Genomic DNA, 23472 nt, shown 5'->3' with positions numbered 1-23472 from the left:
GGATGGGGAGAAACGACTGTGTATAAAAATAGGAGGTGAAATGAAGTACAGCCTCCTGACAGCCTGCACCAGAAAGGAAAGAGAGAGAATACAGCAAACAGGGAGGGAAGAGACAATAAGAATGGGACTACAAAGAGGGAGGTTACAAATGAAGGACAAGCAGTGACAAGAGGAGAGGTTAATATTTGAAAAGACAATACATATTAACCCTCTTTACTGCACTCAGCTGTAGAAATGATGAGTGAAATACCCATCAGGGAAATGGTTACCATATTTATTCATTATCTTCCTTCCTATTCATGATCATATAACATCTCTAATGACAACTAACACAATTGCTTATGTGGAAAAGAAACGTCAGGAAAATATTTAATCTATTATCTTTTAATGAAGTCTAGCAGCTAGAAATAAGGGAAGTCAGGACTATGTGATCATCCAGCTTGTTCTTTCACCCACTGTTTAGAAACTTCTCAACTAAAACATTACAGAACAATCATTCTATTGTTATCAGACCATGTTTATCTACCTTGCCTTTATGGTATGTAGTAATTTCTCATTCACTTTCCTTAACTCTATAAAGTACTGTATTATGCAATTTGTATGACAGACGCTGTGCATAGTGGTACCATACTGTATACAGACCTGTCTACACCTGTCGCATCCCCATGTAGAGAGCTATGCCAGTGAACCGGTAGGAATTCAACTCTGCTCACTTTAAGTTCCTCTAAAGACTTCTTAAAATGAGTCTGCAACAGTTTCAGAGAGACAGTCCTAAAATCATCAACTTGGGAGGTGGTGGTGGGAGGGAAGTAATGGAAATCAGATATTAATGTTAATCAAACAAAAGCCTAACACAACAGGATTTCAAATATGTTTCTCAACTATACTGAACATTTTTAAAGTCCTCTTTCCCCATTTAATCTTTTTTTTTTTTTTTAAAGAAGTTACAACATTTCACAAAAACTACTTATGTAGGTATAAGAAAATCATCAGGAAATAGTAAAATATCTAGTTCAAAGTTGTATTTGGTGTATCCCCAAATAAAACCATATTTAGTTCCATGATCAAATATATTTTTATGGCGGTTTTTTTTGTTTTGATTAGAATAAATATGGAATATAAATTTATTAGGCAAAAGTCTTACCCTAAATGTTTAAGTTGTTTCAATCATTATACATGAACTTATAAAAATATGAGTTTAGTGTTGAGGGACTCATAGCAATAGCTAAAATTATCAATGACCGTTTTGAGGAAAAACCAATACTATTTTCCATTTTTGGCTTCTTTCTCAAAATAAGGAAATATTTGCAGTTCTTAAAATTAACACATTGTTCAAATAACATTTCAAAAGCAATATAAAAACAGTCTAAACCACATTAAAGAATTCAATTAATGAAGAGAACTATAACCCAAGTTTAAATACTTAAGAATAAATCTATGATTAAAGACTTACCACATTCAACAATGCTTCTAAACCGTAAATCACACACAGGACCTATGCCATGAACCATGAACACTAAATGGTCTATTTGAGACATCTCCCCTATAAAAAGCAAAAGAACAAATAATATTAGTATCTGATTATGCTCACAGTGAGGCAGTTTAGTCATGTAGTTTTATATAACAAGTATTTAGGGGTTTAGGACAGGACAGTAATAATGTGGCCCAGGATACAATTTCACCTACAAATTTTCTTTTATAATTAAGAAAACCCATTTCTTGCCACCACTCCAATTTTACTTAACTTTTCCTGTCTTTATTATTTACAATGCCAGTGTCATTCCACATGCAAGAAAGTGTGGAATTATACAGTTATATATGTATTTATGCATGCCTCAGAACCTGCCCATCTATGGAAGTACAGTGCAAGTTCAAAGAAGTACACACTTAAAAGCAATTCAAGTACCTCAGACTGATGACCATGTTGGGTCTTTTGTTCAAATGTGAAGGAAAAGTTGTAGTTCCAGCCAAAGCAGTATAAGATTTATACAATTAGCATAATACTACCATCAGTCAGATTATACTCTCACACTGTCTACATCTATTAGCAGAAAACTAAGTACTGTTAATTTTCAAAACTTTTCAGAATTATGGGATGGAGTAGCCTAAAAATCCCAGAGGCAGATTTAGGAAGCCAATTTAACTGTGAAAATGGAAGATTTATTTGTAGGCAAGGAGCAACTGACTGACCCTTACAAACGCAAACAATGTTCTCCAATAATATGCAATGATGGTTGTACTGGTAACACTTGCTTTCCTCTTGGTTGTAAGAGTGGCACTCTCCTGGAAACACTGTCTGTCTGACAAATATATTGGGGCAGAGCGCGATTGTTTTGCAAAGCTTTGATCAATCTGATTTATAAACCACAGGCAAAAAAGAGGGATTCAGGAGGACTCTCCCACAGCAGTCCACATGTGCCCTGTCACATACCATCTGGAATTTCATCATGATCATCGTCAATGCCACGCTTTACAACCCTTGGCCTTGTCTGACCATCTTGTGTGGTCCCCCATTCATCTGGTACTGCAGAAGGTTGGAACTGAACTATAACCTGAAAAGAAATATATCGTCTAACTTTAAACAAGGAAAACTCATTTTCTAGTCTGTTTACCTGAAAATTCTGGCCTTGGAATGTATGAAGGTACTGTATGTTTTAATATACTTCTTCTCATTCACTAAATGTATCTCTTGTGACTGACTCCAATACATTTTCTGCTTTTCGCTATTATTCCTATGCTTTATTGGGTGAGTGGCTAGACGACTAAAACTAAACTAAAACAAGACTTAAGTAATTCTTGATGGTTTGGAGGAAGTAACTAGACAAAATAACCTTTACCAAGTTGTCTTCCATAACTGGGGGAAGTTGGCCTGCTGATTGGTTCAGGTTTGCAGTGCCCAAGAGTACCTTTCATACTTCGTCATGCCCACACTTGATTAGCAGGTTAGATATTTTTCTCTCAGGAGACAGACCTCACAATAAATCAGTCTCAAAGTGACAACATTATGATACACTTTTTCACATGGGGCAATATCTTAAGTCAATTCAGAAACCTGAGCTACTACAGAATTCAGCCATCTGCCTACTTACCTGAATTTTCAGCTAGAAGCATGTTACACCTGCATTCCACAATCTACATTGGTTTGGTGCAATTTAAGGTACAGGTTTTAAACTAAACAGCCCGTAATGGTTTGAGTGCTGCCTACCTGAAGGATTTACTAGCTGAAACGTCATAGCTTGTGTTATATGCAGTGTTGTAGCCGTGTTGGTCCCAGGATATTAGAGAGACAAGGTGGGTGAGATAATATCTTTTATTGGACCAACTTCTGCTGGTGAGAGAGACAAGCTTTCAAGTTCACACAGAGCTCTTCTTCCAGCCTGTGTTATGCAGGAGTTCAAAGTACATGACGACAGTGGTCCCTTCTGGCCTTAAAATCTATTGCATATCTCCTCACATGATACCACAACAGCCAAGGTCAGCTGAGCTGACAATCCCTCATTTAACCACTTGGGAGCTGCTGGCAGGTATTCACATCAAAAGGCCTTTGACTTTAAAAGTTGTCCCACCTCCCCAGTGGCCTAAGAACACTCAAATGTATTAACTTTGTGGTTACATTGCAAAATCTCTCAGGTTTTAGAAGAGAGGATGATTTTTATTATTTCTGATAGTTTGTTGGGGTAAGGAGAGTTTCTAAACATTATTTTTAATGTACACATACCCAAAGCAATGGATAAGTGCATTTTAAAAACTCCACATGCTAAATTTGCATTCAACTTATGCTTTACATAAAAGCACTCAATTCCATGCTACACTGCAAAGACCTAAAAATCAGATAGTTAGCATTACCTTAGGATTATGCATAACGATTGTTTCCCCATTTGGAAATTCAAGTCGCCGGTGCCACTGATTCGTAGTTACAGCTTTTTTATATTCTGCCTGCAACAATAGACAAGTTACGTAAAACCAGTATGTCTGTTTAGACTAACTACATGTAACATGTCAAGCCAAAAGTTAGGGCTTGCCTACATGATGCACTAGGGCACTCCAGCTGGGGTGTATATTCTCATGTGCATCAGTGTGTCACACATGACCTGGATGTGTGAACCCTGCTGGCACGCACTAAAAGTTCCCTAGTGCACGGTGATGTAATCCTGCTTCAAACAGCACTATGTCAATGTGCACTAGGAAACTTTTAGTGCAGGACATGCTCCAGGACATGCCCCAGAATTTACAACCCAGTTGGTGTGCACTAATGCAGTATTTCTCAATGACTGGTCTGTGTACTGGCGCCCGTGCCCGAGATCTCCCTGACACAGTTTAGGAAAGCAGAAAGCTAGTCTCTGGTATCAAAAAGGTTGAGAAACACTGCACTAATGCACCAGGTTGACAAGCTTTTAGAATATGCTAGGACACTACTCGCATAATTTTATTTACAGTAGGGAAAATGATAGGGACATACACCACTATAATGTGACTCAAGTTATAATCTGGCAACTGCATAAATATAAATATACCTATCTCATAGAACTGGAAGGGACCCTGAAAGGTCATTGAGTCCAGCCCCCTGCCTTCACTAGCAGGACCAAATACTGATTTTGCCCCAGATCCCTAAGTGGCCCCCTCAAGGATTGAACTCACAACCCTGGGTTTAGCAGGCCAATGCTCAAACCACTGATCTATCCCTCCCCCCAATATATTTTAGGCCAAAAGCACTAAGGGACAAAAGTGACTCTTAAAGCATCTTACAAAGCCCCACTTTGTGCATTAGAAAACACTAATTTAGCCCCTTTCTGTAATACAATTTCAACCAGGAATGTAAAAGCTTTCCTAGAAGCGAGGTAATAGCTCAGAATTGTTAGGTTAAGTTCTTAGTTATGTTTACTTAAAAGTAATACTGACCTCTAGCTTCTCACTGAAATCCTCAGTATAAGGAATAAACCTGCTATCTTTGTCTCCCTTATAAAACCATGTACATCGTCTGACTTCAGATGGCTCTTCTTCCCAATATACAGCTTTTCTTAGTCTGTCATACAGGTAAACATCATAGCGCCCCCCATCAGTGCTCAAAACCACGCTCTCAGGATCAGGTTGAACTAGAATACAAAATTCATGCTTTGTCACAATAGTAATGTGTGCTTTCCTCTTTGAAAGTTGTGAAAGTGATTAGCATCCTGACTGACATTAACCAATTAAAACAGTAACCTACGCTGTTTTGAACTCTGTTCAAATCCTCTGCCTTTATCGCTTTCCTCATAATTTATGTACTTCTCCACACTTTTAGATAAAGGAGTGAAAACATTTTCAGGAGTGACAGCTTGGAGGTACTTATTTTTTCTGTTGAACAAAGTATGTTAATGAAACACTAGTGGGGAAAGACCTGTTTGGACATACTGTGGTGTGCCACTTTCTCCAGTTGCTCCACTTCATTCCATTATGAAATTCAGTAGGCTGAGAGCAGAGTAAAATATGCCATTATCCTGATCTATGAAGTAAAGTGCCTCAAAGATAAGGATTCTACTCAGTTTCAGATGCGTGCTAGTACACTGAAGTGAGTGGAGTCTGTGGAAAAGCACTGTTCTGTGGACAGAACAGAAAAATGAAAACAGACCACAAAAGGAAGGAAGGCAAACAGGAGGAGAAATCATATGAAAACTTGGAAGGCATTAGAACAACAGTGAACAGGCAAGTTCCTCAATCAACAGTCAAGTAGTTGCTAGAAATTCTCTACATATTGTATGCTGTATAACAATACTAATTCTGTATCCACCTCTCAGATTAAATTATCTTGCTTACTGTAGTGTGTAACACATTGAGCCCTGAAAGTTTACTCTCGCTGCCTTGATTATGTGCAGCAGATCCCATTTGACTGAGTGGTATTTTGCAGAACCACCAGGGCCGGCTCCAGGCAACAGCTCAGCAAGCAGGTGCTTGGGGCGGCAAGTCGGGCTCTTCGGAGGCAATTTGGCAGCGGGTCCCTCTCAGAGGGAAGGACCTGCCGCTGAATTGCCGCCGAAGAAGAAAGCGGCTTTTTTTTTTCCCCCTCCGCCGCTTGGGGAGGCAAAAACCCTGGAGCCGGCCCTGAGAACCACCACCCCATTCCACCCTAATCTTCACCCACACATACCTAGAATCAGCTAATAACTTCCATTTTTCATCAATAACTATCCTATAAAGTTGGGCCATCAGCCTGTAGAGGCTAAGATATCAAGATAAGTAAATCCATTTGAAATCACACTCTTCTAGCATTGCTACTTTCTAATAAAAAGGTCTTTAGTGTGAGTGGAATGTTTTGCCACATTTCCCATTATAAATTTGTTTCTATCAGATCCTTGAAAATAACTCATTATAAACTTGACCGATTTCTTATCTCCAATTACTGGAAAAAATAAATTAAAGAGACATGGCTGTCAAGACGGATAGGGTTAATCGTTAGACCAACCATCTCTTTTCTGAAAGACCAATATGCTCTCTGCTCTATCATCTTCAACAGGGTAGATAAAAATCAATGATTTAAAAATAAATAAATAAATAAATAAAAATCAGAATTTTTTATTTAAATCGGATTTTTTTGATAAAATGCTTTTTGAGGAAAAACCTATTAAAATACATTATAGCTCAGAGATATCTCATCATGGAATAGGGATTATAAATTCTAATTCTATAGTATGAGACAATATATTAATGTAATGTTTAAGAAAAGTTTTGTAAATATGTTCCAATCTTATGGGATTCCAGGGGCATCTGTATAGATTATTTAGGTTAATCTTTCTATCTACCCAATTGGACTCAGTGCTCAGTCTAGAAGATACCATCAGAGATGCTTAGTTTTGCAGTTCTCAAACTGTGGATTTGTGTCTCCAAAGATAACATGCTTGTTAACAGCAAAAATGTTTTTAAATAAATAAATAATACATAGAGGTGAGAAATAACAAATCTGCGAATTTGTGTACACAGAGTCAATCCCTTACCTCTCTCTAAGGGTATGTCTACACTACGGGATTAATCCGAATTTATATAATTCGAATTTAGGAAACCGATTTTATAAATTCGAATGTATTCGGCCACACTAGGCACCATTAATTCGGTGGTGTGCGTCCAAGCTACCGTAGTAGCATCGATTTCCAGAGCGTTGCATTGTGGGTAGCCAATAACATCTAATTGCCAATAACATCGAATTGCGGCCACACTAACCTTAATTCGGATTAACAATACCGATTTTGACGCTACTCCTCTTGTCGAGGAGGAGTACAGAAATCGAATTAAAGGGCTCTTTAATTCGAATTAAATGGCTTCGTTGTGTGGACGGGTCAAGCGTTAATTCGAATTAAAGCAGCTAAATCCGAATTAAAGTCGTAGTGTAGACCAGGCCTAAAAGTGCAAAGTTTCAAAAAGTTCAATGAATAGAAGGTTGTTGGGGGCGGAATAGATCTGGACAAGGAGAAGTCTGGAGATAAATGTGAGAAGGGAGGGACAGGCAGTAGAAAAAAAAGAATATGCTGTTTGAGCAGCATATTCCAGAAGGCTTGGTCTTTCTGAGTGTAGCCTTCATTGATCTGAGATCTACCATACCATTCTCTCAATAGAAGGGAAAACCTATAATGGCAGCAGGCCGTAAAAAAGACCCAGTTTGGGAATGAGAACCATTCAAGAACTATGTGTTTATTGATGATGTTTTAAAGAAAGTCACACCAATGAACTGATGGAAGTCACTTAAGCACTTGGATTCAGAGACTGTTAAAAAAGTGATAATCTCACTTTCAACAGCAGTAGCTGCTTCTGCCAGTGTAGAAAGAATATTTTCTTCCTTTGGACTAATTCATTCCAAATTGAGAAATCGTTTGGGACCTGAAAAAGCAAGAAAGCTTGTTTTTCTCTTCCAGATTATGAACAAACAGGAAAATGAAGGTGAAGACGACTGACTTAGCTGCAGAAGCCAATATTTTAAGTTTCTCATGTTGACCTGGCTGACACAGTCAATTTCATTTTTGTGGGGGTTTTTTTAATTTCATTTAACTATTTTAGTTAAAAACAATTTTAACAAAAATCAAACCTGATTTTAAAAAAACCTGAATGTTTAATTAAATTCAAAAATTCATATGCTTGTTTTGTTAAAATATTATGTGTTTGCTGTTGAAGAAAAAATCCAAAATACATAAAAAATAAATTATAAATTAAATAAATTAATGGAGATATCTTATCTCCTAGAACTGGAAGGGACCTTGAAAGGTCATCAAGTCCAGCCCCCTGCCTTCACTAGCAGGACCAAGTACTGATTTTGCCCCAGATCCCTAAGTGGCTCCCTCAAGGATTGAACTCACAACCCTGGGTTTAGCAGGCCAATGCTCAAACCACTGAGCTATCCCTCCCCCCATAACGTTGTTGTTTTAGTTAAATAAAACAATTTAAATGTTTGCCTGTTGATGTTCTCCTCCTAATACAGCATGGCAAGAAAATCCTCCAAATATTAATGATTAACCTGTTGAATTGGAGATAGTTCACCTCCCAATGAATTCATAAATATCTGCTTCAATTACCATTCGTAAATAAAATAACCAAACAATCATTCATTTTCTGATATAGCTGTAAAACTGATCTGAAAAGTTTTCAAAATAAATCACTTAAAAAAATGTATAGTGTGTACCTTCTAAAAATGAAACCTACATCTATCTCTGAGTTCTGAAGAATATGTATTAAGGTTATAACAACCAACAAGAATGCACTTTTATGTAGAAATCCATGATTAAATCGAGTCTTCCTGACTAGTGATTTAAATGATTTACTGTATAGACTCGTTCATAAGCTGAATGTTTTTGGTAAAAAAGTGACGCATCAAAGAGCGGAGGGTCAGCTTATAAAAGGGACTACACCAAAATTTGATGATTTTAAACTCTATGCAATCATTGAGCTGAATATCCAATACATTGTTGTTTTGTTTACCTGGAGCGTTTGCAGGCACGGAGCCCCTCAGCTCCCTGTGGCCGCGGTCTGCCGCTCCCATTGGCTGGGAACGGCAAACCGCGGGCACAGGGAGCTGAGGGGCTCCGTGCCTGTGAACACTCCAGGTAAACAAAACGTCCCGACCCGGCGGCTTACCCTGACACACTGGGAGCCAAAGTTTTCCAACCCCTGAAATATAGGGTCAGTTTATGAAAGGGTCATACAGTTTTTGCTATTTTTATTTATCCATCTTGGGGGGGTGGGGGTCAGCTTATAAACGAACGGGCTAATGAACGAGTATATACGGTAAATCAAATCCACCCTGATCTTCAACCCAAAAAGATTGATGTTTTGCCCACCCACAAGAATGAAGATGTAAGGCAGAGCTAAGAAAAAATATAGTGCATACAATCACAGAGAAATGCAGCACAGCAAGTTTGTTATTGTGGGATGGTTACATATATATTAGACCTGTGAGCCTCAATAGTAATGATGCCAAGTAGCAAACGTCCAACCTAGTAAACTTCTGGATTAGTAGAAAAGATTGGTTCAAGTTTATCTTCTCAATATAAGCCAACACCCAACATTCTCACAGCATTCCTTCTTCATCTTTATAAATGAGCCACAGAACTCTTGCATTTATCTTCACATTCAATGGCAAGCAGCCACAATATAAGAATAAGATGTAAAGCAAGTTTCACTGCTTACCAGAGTTATAAACTTCTTCTAGTGTTACAGAATCTAGAATGCTGAATGGCATCCATATTTGCTTGTATTCCACCTCCTTGCAGTAAAACCAATGAGGCTGAACTGGTTCATATTGGTTCTGTAGCAAAACAGGTGGTGCCTGCACCAGTGGACCTGCAGGTCTGGAAGCTTGCAGTGGTTGTGATGGTGATGGTAGTGCCGGCTGTGAATGAGGAAACTGAAAATACAGTAGTTTTATTACAGATGATTCAAGTATTTCAGTCTCAAATTATGTTTATTGAGTATATTTTATATTTCATTTAGGAGGTTTTTCTCACTTGTCATTCTCACATGCTCCCCTCTTTCCAAAATATTAACTTTTTGGCATACACCTTTTATATACAGGATCTCCACCTGATTGTATTTTAAAAATCCATATTATTTCAAGTTAAAGATCTGACTTTTTCTGTTCTCAGAAAAGATGGATAAGTAAAAAGAGCAAAAACTGTATGACCCTTTTTCTCAGAAAAAGTAATCAACTAAAACTGCTGAAGTTTCAAACTTGTGATGGCCTAAGTGCTTTCCTTCATTTGAAAAAGTTGTTTTAAAATAAATGTTTGACATTTGAAGATTCAGGCTCAGCATGTTTATTTTAAGTTTCTTTCCTATGGGCACTATATACATATCTATACTCTGTTAGCTGCTCACTTAGACATGGATACACCAATGCAAGCGTTCACAGCTAACTTCAGTGAGTGGCTTGTACTTGTTGGGTTCAAAGAACACACAATCTGTGGCCTCAATCCTGCAAATGAATCTGGACAAGTGGATTCTTACCCCAGTGACTCAGGAAATTTAAGTCCTGATTCTGAGAAGCACTATGGTTCTAAACTCGGTTTAGACTTCATAGGAGTTGTGGATTCTGATGACCTCTCAGGATCAGGCCCAAACTGCAAAAAAGGAGTTTTTCCCATTGCCATCAAGGGGACCAAAGATTTCAGCCTCATGTTACTGTGAGAAGAGGTGGCAAGATCAAGCACCCAAAAAGTCAAAATATTTCAAATTCCAAAAGTTACGGTTGTTCAGGCATCATTAGCTTGGCAATGTTACATATACTCATAGACACATACCTTTCTATTCCTCTTTCCGTAGTGAGCAACAGAGGCAGGAAAATTTATGTAAGAAGACATGTTTAACCTAACATCATCCCTTTAAAACTGAAATCATTCTGACTACCAGCTTGTCTTCCAAAACCAAAGGATTTTAAAAAAAGCTATCTTGAGAATCACAAGAGCTAGAAACTAATGCTTTTCACCATATGAAACTCAGGCATTCAGGATTTTATCTGTTACATAGTCTAACTGCTAAAATCATGTGGCTTTGAAGATGTCACTTAGTAGATCAGTAAACTTTCCCAAAGCACTGGTCCTAGATCAGTGAAGACATTTTGATATCAGAGGGCAAAAGGACTCAAGATTCTCTTACTCTGTTAAAGTGTAACATGAAGCAGAAATAAAACAGAGAAAATTAAGACTATGGTTAAGGAAAAATATAATTAAAATAGAACAATCTGAAATAATTCTATATTAACACCAAGAAATCAAAGATTATTTGCATACCGGTGACAATGATCCTGGAGGGGTCTGATACATGTGGATAGGTGGTACAGAGGGTGGTGGCTGAACAAGCTGGCTTGGTGTCTGACTCTGCTGCAGCTGCGGTGGAGTTATGTAAGGATTAGCTCTACTGCTTAAGGTGGTATGGCGATACGGGTTATATCCTTGCTGCGACGTTCCATGGGGAGGAGTAGAAAAGTTTGCAAGTGGGGGACAACTCTCTGGAGGAGTCTGATAAGCACTGATTCCCACCAGGGAAGTAGATGGTGCACTATAAGATGACTGTGACTTCGGAACACTTGCCGCAAAAGCATTCTGCCCCTCTTGTGATCCAGGCAAGAGTGGGAGAGAAGTTAGAGCCTTGGAGAAGGCTGATGGCCCAACAGGTGGTGTCACTGTTGTTAAGGGTGGCTGCCCTATGCTTCCAAATGGATCACTTGTACTAGGTACCTGGGAGAAATAGCTAAAAGTCTGTGGTGGATTAGGAGTAGCAGAAGTCTGACCCAAGAAGCTGTCTTCTTCTCCAACATCTGTGGAATCATCTGCAATGAAACATACAGCAGTGGTTAATGGAGCTATTCTAAGGAATTTTATCATTTGCTCTATAGCCAGACACTGTTCTATAATAGTATAAACTATTTCCAATATTTTGCTTATCTTAAGTGTTTTGGCAGAATTTAGGCACCACATTCATGAAGGGTAAACATGCTATGCAGTAGAAGGTAGTAAGTCTCCAAAAACATTTGATTAATTTTATAGTCCATTTTACAAACACACAGACAAAGCAATCTGAGTTAATTAAAAATCCTAGATTGTTAGCCTTAGATTTGAATTCCTCTTATTTACAACGTGCTTATCATACCAACCCAGGTGTACTTGGACAATACAAAAAAAATTATTCAAGTAGTAAAAAAGAGAGATTATAAGAACTTCACTCCCTTTTATTTTCTTCCACAAAAAGAGGATCATTTGAACTCATTCTACCTCCTAAGAAAAAGCCAGTATAAACAGATGTGCATGGAAGGATGACTTACTCCGACTCTATCGTATTCCAAGGGGAAGCAAGTTCCAAAGTACATGAACATTTTGGAGCAGCTTGGCAAAAGCTTCCCCTTCCCACAAGTCAACAACATAACTTTGAGACAAGTTTCTAAACAATTAGTGACATGGTTGGCTCTAAATATGTTTAGTGTCCACACCACAACATGGTTTATACTCGATTAATGGAAGTTGCTGCTAACTGCATGACGCCCCTACCAATGTCCAATTGTTTTCCTGCAGCCAGGTCATAACATTTATTTTATTACATTAGACAAAGTTGCTTAACAGAGCTTGTATAACTGATTGGCTAGTCCTCCATCCTCCCAGCTTTCAACATAATGTTGATGGTGTTGCTTGGCCTCTGTGCACACAATCCATACTTTCCCATAAGCACAGATGCAAACTTGATTAGGTAGCTAAGGGCTAGTCTACACTACCCGCCCGGATCGGCAGGTAGAAATCGATCTCTCGGGGATCGATTTATCGTGTCTCATCTAGACGGATAAATCGATCCCCGAATCAACGCGCTTACTCCCACCTCGTCAGGAGGAGTAAGCGCCGTCGACGGGGGAGCCGCGGCGGTCGATTTTCCGCCGTCCTCACAGCGGGGTAAGTCGAATAAGATATGCCGAATTCAGCTACGCTATTCGCGTAGCTGAATTTGCATATCTTAAATCGATCCCCCCCCCTTAGTGTAGACCTAGCCTAAGTAGCTGTGGCCATGGAAACAAGGTCAATATAGGGTAGTCTTGTGAAACATTATGGCACAGATACAATTTAGCCATAATGAGCATGCCACAGCCTCATTACAAAAAGAACTGTAACACTACTGTAGTCATAGCCTAATCTGGGGAGTGATGAACTCAATCCTCCCAGTTTCCCAACTTTCTTTCAAGTAGCACTACAGACCAGAACATTAGTCCCACCATTATTCATTACTCTGCTGCAGTCTTTGCTTGCCTCTGACTGATTTTTTGGAAAGGGCAAGGCTGCTAAACCCACTAAAGCAATTTTATAGTGTGTGGTTCTCATCTGAAATGCTACACACACTTTTTTTTTTTTTTTTTAAATCCCCTTTACTTCACTGGCTATAGGGAGCAACCCCTTTGATGGTAGCTCCTTAGCTGTTTGTACACTTTCCTTGATTTCTTTAACACATATTATATACGTTGGTGTCTTATACTTTGGATTTTGGACATCATAGTCTGCAACTAAAAACTCCCTATTCCAATAAAAATCCAGAACTTGCCTTTTCCGAGTATTTGATTATTTTAAAATAAGAAGGTCCATGCATCAGATATGTCCTTTGCCACTGAAATATGGCAATGTACTAGACTCGCCCTTGGACTAAGCTATGCAATAGCTAAGGAAGGTGAGAGAAACCTTGATTTTTAAATATCAAAAGTCTGTAAAGTAACAGTACAATAATACTAAGAGATGAAGCTGGACACCACTCTGCAGGGTATATTTGTTGGAGAGAGCTGTGGGAGAAAGAAGAGACACAAACATTCAGGTGAGTATTTGTTAATAGAGAAGCCTTAGCAGAGGGGTGAACAACATAAGGAACAAGAAGAGAGAAGGTAAAAAGGAGCAAAACAAGGGACATTTTTGCAATCTGGTTTCCTGTACGTTAGGCTGGCAGTTTTGAAGAAGCCCCTCTGCCTGAACTTGGTATGATACTGGCATGATAGGCTTTAAAATCAGAAGAATTATCATGCCCATACCCCACCTGATCTTTAGATTTTTCCCATTTTCCAGCTGATCAACGTCAACATCCTGGCAACCTCTCATTGGGAACAGGGCCCCCATGCACTCTGCTTTGTGCAAGTACCCAAGCTTCACTCTGTTTCTGTGGTCCAAAGCCAGGTTGTTGTTTTTTCAGGAATGATCCACCAATGACTTGCCCCAACTTGCCCCATCTTAACCAACATCAACTCTAAATAGGGTGTGTCTCAATTGGAAGGGTGAGAATCATCACATAAGCAGGAGATAAATGTGAGCATGCCTCAGATAGATAAAACTTATAGGACAAGTAAGTATATAAAGAACCTACAGTGAAAGACCACAGTAACCACCATACCAGATCAGGGCAGTTGGTCCACCTATTCAAGTATCTTATCTCTCACAGTGACCAATACCAGTTAATTCTGAGGAAAGAACAAGGAACCTCACAGTAGCCAGTTATAGAATAAAGTATGACTGTGAAATCTTGCCTCTAGCTTCCTTATCTCCCTGCCTGCTGCAAACAGAATCATTAATTTAATTACCTTCTCCTTCACTGTGTGGCATTGACCTTCAACCCAAGGCCACTTTTTCCCCTTATTGGTAGAGTTTCAAGATCAACTCCAAAAGTAGCATTTAGGGACATTCCCTTAGAACAGGCCATGCCAGAAATTCATTCTGTCCCTGCCTTAAATACAAATCCTGAAGGGCTCCCACCTAACAAGTTAGCGTGTACAAAACTCACCAGTAAAAGTCATTCAGTGCATGACTGCATTTGCATAAAGCCTAAGCCATCTGGTTTTATGTGGGAGTTTGAGAAGATGGGAAGCAAAATCTCTTCGCCCCCACACCCAAACACAGAGACAGAATGCAGGTCTGTAATCTCTCCACCCCATCAGTGCAGTGCAGTGAGGGCCCCAGTTCTGTTTAAACCTTCTATGCAAGACTGGTGCAGAAATTAGAGCTATGTTACAAAGGGAGTACAGGAGTCCCCACTCTGGGCAGCCCCAGCAGAGGGCTTAAGTAGCATGGAACCTTGTGCTGGTCCTCTGCATCATGTGAGTTTCACCTACAGTGAGTACATAATAACTTTAGGGGGAAGGGTTTGCTCAGTGGTTTGAGTATTGGCCTGCTAAACCCAGGGTTGTGAGTTCAATCCTTGAGGGGGCCACTTAGGGATCTGGGGCAAAATCAGTACTTGGTCCTGCTAGTGAAGGCAGGGGACTGGACTTGATGACCTTTCAGGGTCCCTTCCAGGTCTATGAGATAGGACACTGAAAACAATTATAAATCAAAGGCCAGACCTTCGTCCTCATAGCTCCTGCTTTGCAATGCTCCAGCAACACAAAACAGAGGAATTACCAGACACCTCAGAGCCAGCTTAGCTAGCCCTCACGTGTGTGGAGAACATGTAGGGCATGGTCTCAGCATTGTTGCACTTCAGCAATCCCTGGCTCGTAGAACAGCCCCTTGAAGGCTGTTAGCAGCCAACACAATTTAGAGAAACAATGAGACTGTTCTAAGTTACACTGGGAGCTAAAAATGACCCCTCCCCCCCTCAAGGCTGTGAGGAAAAATCATTCCATAAAGCCACTTTTGCTTCCGCTCCATTCAACCATAGACAAGAATGCAGCTCATATATCGGCAACTGTTTGCAACCTCTAATAACATAGATCTATTTGCAGCCAAGAAAGGTCACAATACGATAGAGCACTGAGGGAATGGAGAGGACTCCACTGATAATCCAAAGAGAAAGAAGACTGGTTCTCAAAGGCAGCTGCCCTAATAATTTTTTTTTTTAAAATACTACACGGTAAACCAAACAATTGCCATCACTAAGGTAGGCTATACTGAAATGAGTTTCTTCCCCTTATAAAAGAGTGACATTATGTATTGTGGTTCCAGGCTACTTCATCTGCATTTGTGAGTTTCTCTCACCTTCGTCCATTATATTATGCACTTCCAAAATGGAATTAAAACCAACCAAGTATGTGAACCACTATGTGGCGAAGGCCAAACTGCATTTTTAATTAAGGCGTAAGTCACGAAGTTATGCTTATATACTACTCTCAAACCATAAGACAATACCCACTTATGCCAAACGAAGTTTACCAAAAGATCCAGGCCCTTAGTTACTGAAACTAACCATTACATTTAGCATCACTAAATCTCAATGGAAAAAGTGGTGCAGGGCACCTTCAGGTATGCGTTTCTATTCTTTCCATCCTCTTCTCCTCTGTTTTTCATCTCTTCTGTCTGAATTTGTGTGTCTGTCTCCTTTGTCATTATGCTGTACTCTTGAATTTTTATCCGTTTGTTAGCAAAGAAATTAACTTGAAAAATTCAAACCACGAGTTTCCCAGTAACTAGTACAGATTAGAAAGTTTCACCTGTAATTTCCTGTTTTCCTCTAGCACTTTACAAGCATTGTCAATGAAGTGACACATTTCAGTATATTAACTTCCAATCCAGCCAAAAGGAACCAGGAACTCAACTATGATTACCAAGATAAGCACTATTTATGTGCAGTCTGTAGACGTGAAACTTTATCTTTGAAAACTCCCATAACTGCTACATTTTTGATCTCTAGGTTATATTTTTAATTCCTTATCACAGGGGTGGGCAAACTTTTTGGCCTGAGGTCCACATCGGGAAATAGAAATTGTATGGCGGGCCATGAATGCTCACAAAATTGGGGTTGGGGTGCGGGAGGGGCTGCGAGCTCTGGGGATGGGGAGTTTGGGGCGTAGGAGGGTGCTCTGGGCTGGGACTGAGGGGCTCGGAGGGCGGGAGGGGGATCAGGGCTGGGGCAGGGGTGCGGGAAGGGGTGCAGGTTCCAGCTGAGGGTGCAGGCTCTGGGGTGGGGCTGGGGATGAGAGGTTTGGGGTGCAGGAGGGTGCTCCAGGCTGGGATCGAGGGGTTTGGAGAGCGGGAGGGGGATCAGGGCTGGGGCAGGGGGTTGGGGCATGGGGAGAGGCTCGGGGTGCAAGCTCCGAGCAACATTTATCTCTAGCGTGGTGCGGCCCCGACCCAGTGTCCCGGCCAGACCGGGGCCAAGCCACGTGGTGCGGCCCCGACCCAGTGCCCCCCCGACCCAGTGCCCCGGCAGGAGCGGGGCTGAGCTGTGTGGTGCGGCCCCCGACCCAGTGCCCCGGCAGGAGCGGGGCTGAGCTGTGTGGTGCAGCCCCAACCCAGTGTCCCAGCCGGAGCGGGGCCGAGCCACATGGTCCGGCCTCTGACCCAGTGCCAGAGTGGGGCTGAGCCGCGTTGTGCAGCTCGTGGGCCAGCTTAAAACAGCTCACAGGCTGGATTCTGCCCGCGGGCCATAGCTTGCCCACCCCTGCCTTGTCACATGTAAAATATAGACTTATGAACTATAATAATTACTGATATTGAAGAAAAGACAAGACATTTCAAACTTTTTACCAAATACCTACAAGTAAAACACCCAACTATTATTCCTTCCAAACAGCGCTGTATATGAGACCTAACACGTCTTTCTATGAAAGACAGGAAACAAGTTCCTGATGGAAGGTTTGGGGGTTTTTTAAGCAAAAAATTGTTTTCATTTAGCTTTACTAAACACTACATTGGAGTGTAAAGACAGGCTGGCATTTTATATAATATGCAAATAATATGTTAAAAGAAAAAGGGACTGACCACAGGTTCAATTTTGTTCACATATTTTATATAAAACTATACTGCATATTAACTACGCATTTCCTTTTCATTTGCAGCCTTCATCGTTTAACAGAAGCCATGGCCACATCCCCAATCAAGGCCATCTGCTCAGCAATTGTAAAAGAACTGCCCCATCTTGGGATCTTGTTGAACTCATCTCTACTCCCAATGAGGACACAGATTCTTTTATCTGCAGCTGGCCAAGAAACTTCAGTAGAATCCCTATTTACAAACTAATTCAGGAGTTTGTAAAATTTAACATCTCAGAATTACAGCAGGCAGTTTAAAAGTTGCAGTATGACACACTGCATTGCTTTTTTCTTGACCTCCATACCACCACGAAGTGATTTCCAATGCATCAAAGGCAATGGAACATAAAGAGATGTTGACTTGTTTTTAATCAATATCACTTTTGTTATATACTTTTTTTTTCCTGTGAGGAAAAATGCTCTGAATAACTGGTTGTTCATAAGACTGCTGCTCATAAAAATAGAGATTCTACTGTATAGCCTTTCCTCTCAGATGTGGACAACAAAACACAACTGCCGGCCTTTAAGGGTGTGATAGATCTATGAGAATGTTACTTCCAGCATTAGCTGTCAATTCACTGATTGCAATTCCAGAAGTTGATTACCAACTATAATAACCTAGATGGTTTAGGACCTCAAAGATTTCCTCTCTCATATATCTTGCTGTGAAAATTAAGGCTCTAACTCGGAAGCTGTTCTGTGTACGTGGATCCCTGTGTGACATCCCGGCTTGCCCTTATTCATCCCTGTTATATAATTAGGATATGTTTTGCACAAGGTACATGTGACATATCACCCTAAAAGTCTTAATCTGCAAGACATTAATATCAGGTTGGATTGTATATGCTATCCTAGTATATGAAGTTAAGCTAGGTTATGTGTCACTGAAACATGTTGTGAGGTTGAAAACACCCATAAGCAGGTTTTCAGGTACAACGGTAAAAAGGCCAAACAATGTTTATGGCTAATTGAGGAAATGCACATAAGCACAAGGATTACCCCAGGAACTGTGTACAACAGAAACCTCTCAGAGATAGCACTATACACTGGGAATGTTTGACCCAGGTCACAGCAAAAGAGCTTTCCAGCTAGTGGGAAGAAAATATAAAAGGGGGAAATGACATGATGGTACCTCACTCTCTCTACAACACCACACCTGGAAACACCTGAGGAACAAAGACTGAACTGGGGGAAGTGATGGTCCCAGGCTAAAGGGATTTCTAGCCTGTGAATGAAAACCTGGGAAACCCAAGGTGCAAAGCCAAGGCAGCTTGTGCCTTAAGAATCTGCCAGCCTATTTATCACTCAGGGTGAGAATTTGTTAATTCATATCCTACCTACCTAGTATGTTAAGTTCAGTTTGCGGTTTTGTTTATTTACTAGGTAATCTGCTTTGATCTGTTTGCGATCACTTATAATCACTTAAAATCTATCCTTTTGTAGTTAATAAACTTATTTTATCTTTTAATCCAAACCAGCGTGCGTTTGACTAAGATGTCTGGGGAAAATCTCAGCTTGGTTACCCAAGTGTGCATGGTCCTTTTCACACTGAGGGAGAGGCAGACCAGGTGTTAAGCTCATATACTGGCCAGATTTGACCAGGGCAGGACGGTACTGCTCTGGGGTCCCAAGCTGGGAGGCTGGTGGTTAGAGAACCTTGCACGTGACTGCAGCTGGTTGTGTCCCTACCTGTGTGAATGCTGGTGAAAGTGCAAGCCTGGAGGGCTTTGCAACTTGTCACAGCAGCACAGTGTGAGTCAGAGGGCTCAGTGGTACCCTAGTTCCAAGTGGCACCCTGGGGGGAACCCATCACACCCTGTGATGTCAACAGGACTATGCATAGGTTCAAGGGTCCATGCAGGCAGGGCAGAAATGCTGTATCCATCAGTTCCCACGGTTGAGCTTGCAGAAGTCAGCCAGTAATATGCACCCTCACTAGTAACTCCTTGCTTTGGAATTCATTCCAGCTGGAAATCTGTGTCTGACCAACTTTTAGAGCAAAATACAAAGTGCATCTTTGATCAGGCTTGTAGGGTTAGAAACCCATTATTAGTTAGATTCCTGGGTGGCGAGCTTCAAAAATCTTACCCTGTTAGGCAAAATGGTTCAGTAGCTTGCGGTCCACCTGCAAATTTACTTGCATGACTGGGGTCTCAAAAGCGGCTGGTGCTTCAGAGGAAAACTTTGTGTAGCTGCACTGAAGTCAATAAGTATTGCACAGATGCAAGAGCCTGTCCACGTGGATGCGCCAGGACCTTAGAATTTTGTGTATCCTCAATTTGTTCACACAACTCCTTATGATGGCTGAGAGGGTGTGGACCTCTTCAATATAAAAATTTTATTAGAGCTTATGTTAAAATTATATAATACACAGGTTAAGAAAGGAGTGTCTATACATCTGGGTATAGTGCTTAAATTGTCCAAAAGTACAAAATTTGGTTTGAAAGTCATAAGATACATATAGTACGTAATCTGCAGTATCCCAAATTAAGGTCAATAAATTCAGCAATACAGTTAAAGTATTAGCATCTAAATATTCGGGTACATCACTCATAGAAGGTTATGCTTGTGGAAAGCAAATATAGCAATGAGTGAAAATTGTCCCTCACTAATTGAGAATTTAGGATAGGTTGTCCCTTAGAAAATACAATCCATCAGGGAAGTATTTCAGTTACTTTCCTGAATTTGCTGCTCTCCAACAAAAAGAGAGGACGCTAGGTTGTCTGTTAACGGAGTATGCCCAAGCCTGCCACATACATAAAATTCATCTAAACCATACCTAGGGCAAACCTCTCTTTCATAGAGTGGGGTTTTTGTAGTTCCTGAACATACGGTATTCACTTTAATACATTAATGAATATAGTGAGCTATAGTATTGTTGGAACCAAATCTTAATCTTCTAACCTAAGTGCGCTTAAACCCAATCACAACACTGCATGAAGGTAATTTACAAATATTGATTTCCAGGGTATTTTTTAAAGAAAAGAATGAGTTTTGATTGATGACACTTTCAGAAGATCCATATACTACTGAAGTTATTTGAATACAAGATTTAAAAATCAAATAAATGTACTAAAAACACTTGATTGTGCAGTTATTCATCTGGCACACTTTTGGGGGGCTATATAGGTAATAATAATAAAAAAAATAACTACAGCTCTCGTGCAGCTAATTTTGCAAGGAAATTAAAGTGTACATGCTGAGTGTGCTATTTTCACTGGTTTATAGCTTATTTCTCAACTGATTACATTCACACTTGTGGAGAAAGGGAAGATATGGGACAAGTGCCTGTGGACTACTTCTTGTACCAAGCTGGAACTTTTAAAGTAAAAACATTAGTTACTCTTGTGCATGAAAGCACCCAAACAATTTGTAATAGCTCAAACAAGCACTATTATTTTTAATTAGGTAACTGACAAAAGGGGGGAAAATGTTTCTTCCTCAAACAGCACCCTCCCAAAACTACAGCAAAATGACACACTTCAGGGATGAGAACATGCATAAGACATTTCAGCTCAAAGAGAAGTTTTCCATAAAGTTTTTTAAGAAACTGAAAGAAGGGGCTTGAAATGAAAGTTAGCACTGCAGCTCTACTAGAACATAGAGAACCCCAATATGAGAAGGAGGTTAAGGCCAAACAACAACTCAGTTCACACCAGTGAAAGTTTTCTTTGAGCAGATCTGCAATATAGTGATTGAAGTCTGCCTTCTTGCTGCCCCTGAGGAAAGAGCAGGACACACAGTTCTGGGAACTACTACCACAGAGAGACTCTAAGGGCTTGTCTATACTTACCGCGCTGGTTCGGCGGCAGGCAATCGAACTTCTGGGTTCGATTTATCGCGTCTTGTCTGGACGCGATAAATCGAACCCAGAAGTGCTTGCCGTCGACTCCGGTAATCCTGCTCGGCGCGAGGAGTACGTGGAGTCGACGGGGGAGCCTGGCTGCCGTGTCTGGACCGCGGTAAGTTCGAACTAAGGTACGTCGACTTCAGCTACATTATTCACGTAGCTGAAGTTGCGTACCTTAGTTCGAATTGGTGGGTTAGTGTAGACCAGGCCTAAGTAGAAAAACGAAAGGAGAAATGGTGTCTCCCCTCTGACCACATATAAAGTGGTGCAATTTACCCTTACTTCAGGATCATCCACGAAAGCTTCCAGAACTGATGTAACAGTAGGAGGCCCTTTCAACTGAAATACATACCCCCCCCCCCCCATTTAATTTCTGCTCCTGGTGCTAACCCTAGCAAACACGGTAAGCACATATCTCTGAAGGAAATGAAGATCATCAAACTGAAAGATCCAGAGCAATTTTTAGGGAGCAGCTCTCCACAGGGTTTTTATTCATGGCACAAAAATCACATCTGTGTGTCACAGCGCAGGATGCTGCAGGACATCACTGTTGAAATAGGGGGAAAGGGCAGCAACCTGTACCAACACGACACTAGACAACAAAAAAGGGAGCTGCGTGGTCACCTCTGCTGCACCCCTGAGTCCATCAACCACAACCCCACCTACCCCCAACACTTTCCCACATCTCCTACTCCCCCACCACTATTTCTCCCACACGGGTCCCATCTCATCTTATCTTCCCTTCCCACCAGCTACCCCCAACTGCGTGTTCCCTCCACCAGGGCCCCCATCTCATCCCCCTAGGTACCCCCGACACCCTTCCCCCACCAAGGCCCCAAGCTCATCTCCCCACTACCCCACCTGTTCCAATGCCTCCCCCCATCTCCTCCTCCTCCCCCCACCACCCTGACACCATTTCTCCCACCAGGGCCCCCATCTCACCCCCACCACCACAGTTCCCCCCCCCCAGGGCCCCCATCTCTTCCCTGCTCCCACCAGCTCCCCCCAGCTCCGTGTTCCCCCCACCAGAGCCCCCATCTCACCCCGACACTCTCCCCTCCAGCAATGCGCCCATCGGCCCCCCAACGATCTGCGCCTCACCAGTATCCCCCGGCCGGCTCCTCCCTGGCAGCCCCCACCCCCGCCAGGCCCCGCGTACCTGCGCCGAGGAGAGCGGGCCCCGGGGGCGCAGCGGGGGCCTGGCTGACTGGGATGAAGGGCACAGTGAAATTGAACTCGGTAGCCGAGGAGGAGAAGAGCAGGTTGGTGCCGCTAGCGGAACCAGGCCCGGGCGGTTTCGTGGCGGCCATAGCTGCGGCTCTTCCACGTCTCCTCCCCGGGCAGCAGGAGCAGCCAGCCCGGCCCTTTCCGCCCGTAGCGCTGCCCGGCTCCAAGATGGCGGCGCCGGGACCCGCCCGCGCCTCACGCCGCAGCGTCAGGGGGAGAGGGGCGGGGCCAAGCCGGCCGCCGCCATTGCCGCCGCGGGAGGCAGCCTCGGCAGGAAGTTCGGGATCCATCTCCGGGAGCGGGCGAGCGCGTGGCTACGGCGGGGCGCAGGGCCCCATCTCCGGGAGCGGCAGGTCTGGGGAGTCCCGCCTCGCGCCTGCCCCGGCCCGCGCGGAGCCGCCCGCCTCGTCCGCAAGATGCCGTGTGTGGCCGACTGGCTGAACAGCCCCCTCAGCATCGTGCAGGGCATCTTCGGTGAGAGCCGGGCGGGGCGCCGCGGCTGCCGGGGGAAGATACAGCGGGTCGGGTCAGGGCTGGGCTCGGGGGAGGGAGCGCTGAATAATGGGGCGCCCAGGGCGGCTGTGGGGAGGGGAATCAGTGGGTGAGCGCCGGGCCGGGGATGTGGGGGAGTTGGGCCCCGAGGGGGGCCATGGTCACCAGGGGGCGCTTGGGGGAGCGGCAG

At 42.2% G+C, this 23472-nt stretch overlaps 2 protein-coding genes across 2 annotated transcripts in view; one reads left to right on the top strand and one right to left on the bottom strand.

Moving 5' to 3' along the window:
- Positions 1 to 22908, bottom strand: part of SEC23IP (SEC23 interacting protein) — a 44279-nt gene extending 21371 nt beyond the window's left edge. The window contains exons 1-8 of the mRNA XM_065407182.1: positions 22723 to 22908; positions 11244 to 11782; positions 9646 to 9862; positions 4900 to 5093; positions 3847 to 3936; positions 2432 to 2552; positions 1454 to 1543; positions 643 to 784 (exon numbers count right to left, since the gene is read on the bottom strand). Of these exons, the coding sequence (XP_065263254.1) occupies positions 643 to 784; positions 1454 to 1543; positions 2432 to 2552; positions 3847 to 3936; positions 4900 to 5093; positions 9646 to 9862; positions 11244 to 11782; positions 22723 to 22873 (1544 nt within the window). The 5' untranslated portion in view covers positions 22874 to 22908. The remainder of the gene's footprint in view (positions 1 to 642; positions 785 to 1453; positions 1544 to 2431; positions 2553 to 3846; positions 3937 to 4899; positions 5094 to 9645; positions 9863 to 11243; positions 11783 to 22722) is intronic.
- A 280-nt stretch (positions 22909 to 23188) lies between these two features.
- The window catches only part of MCMBP (minichromosome maintenance complex binding protein), a 33596-nt gene continuing 33312 nt past the window's right edge, over positions 23189 to 23472 (top strand). The window contains exon 1 of the mRNA XM_065407876.1: positions 23189 to 23264. Coding sequence (XP_065263948.1) covers positions 23207 to 23264 — 58 coding nt within the window. The 5' untranslated portion in view covers positions 23189 to 23206. The remainder of the gene's footprint in view (positions 23265 to 23472) is intronic.

The sequence above is a fragment of the Emys orbicularis genome, chromosome 7 (genome assembly GCF_028017835.1).
Source record: "Emys orbicularis isolate rEmyOrb1 chromosome 7, rEmyOrb1.hap1, whole genome shotgun sequence".
NCBI classification, from domain to species: domain Eukaryota; kingdom Metazoa; phylum Chordata; order Testudines; family Emydidae; genus Emys; species Emys orbicularis.
The sequence above is the reverse complement of the archived record's forward strand: the minus strand, read 5'-3'. Positions and strand labels throughout refer to the sequence as shown.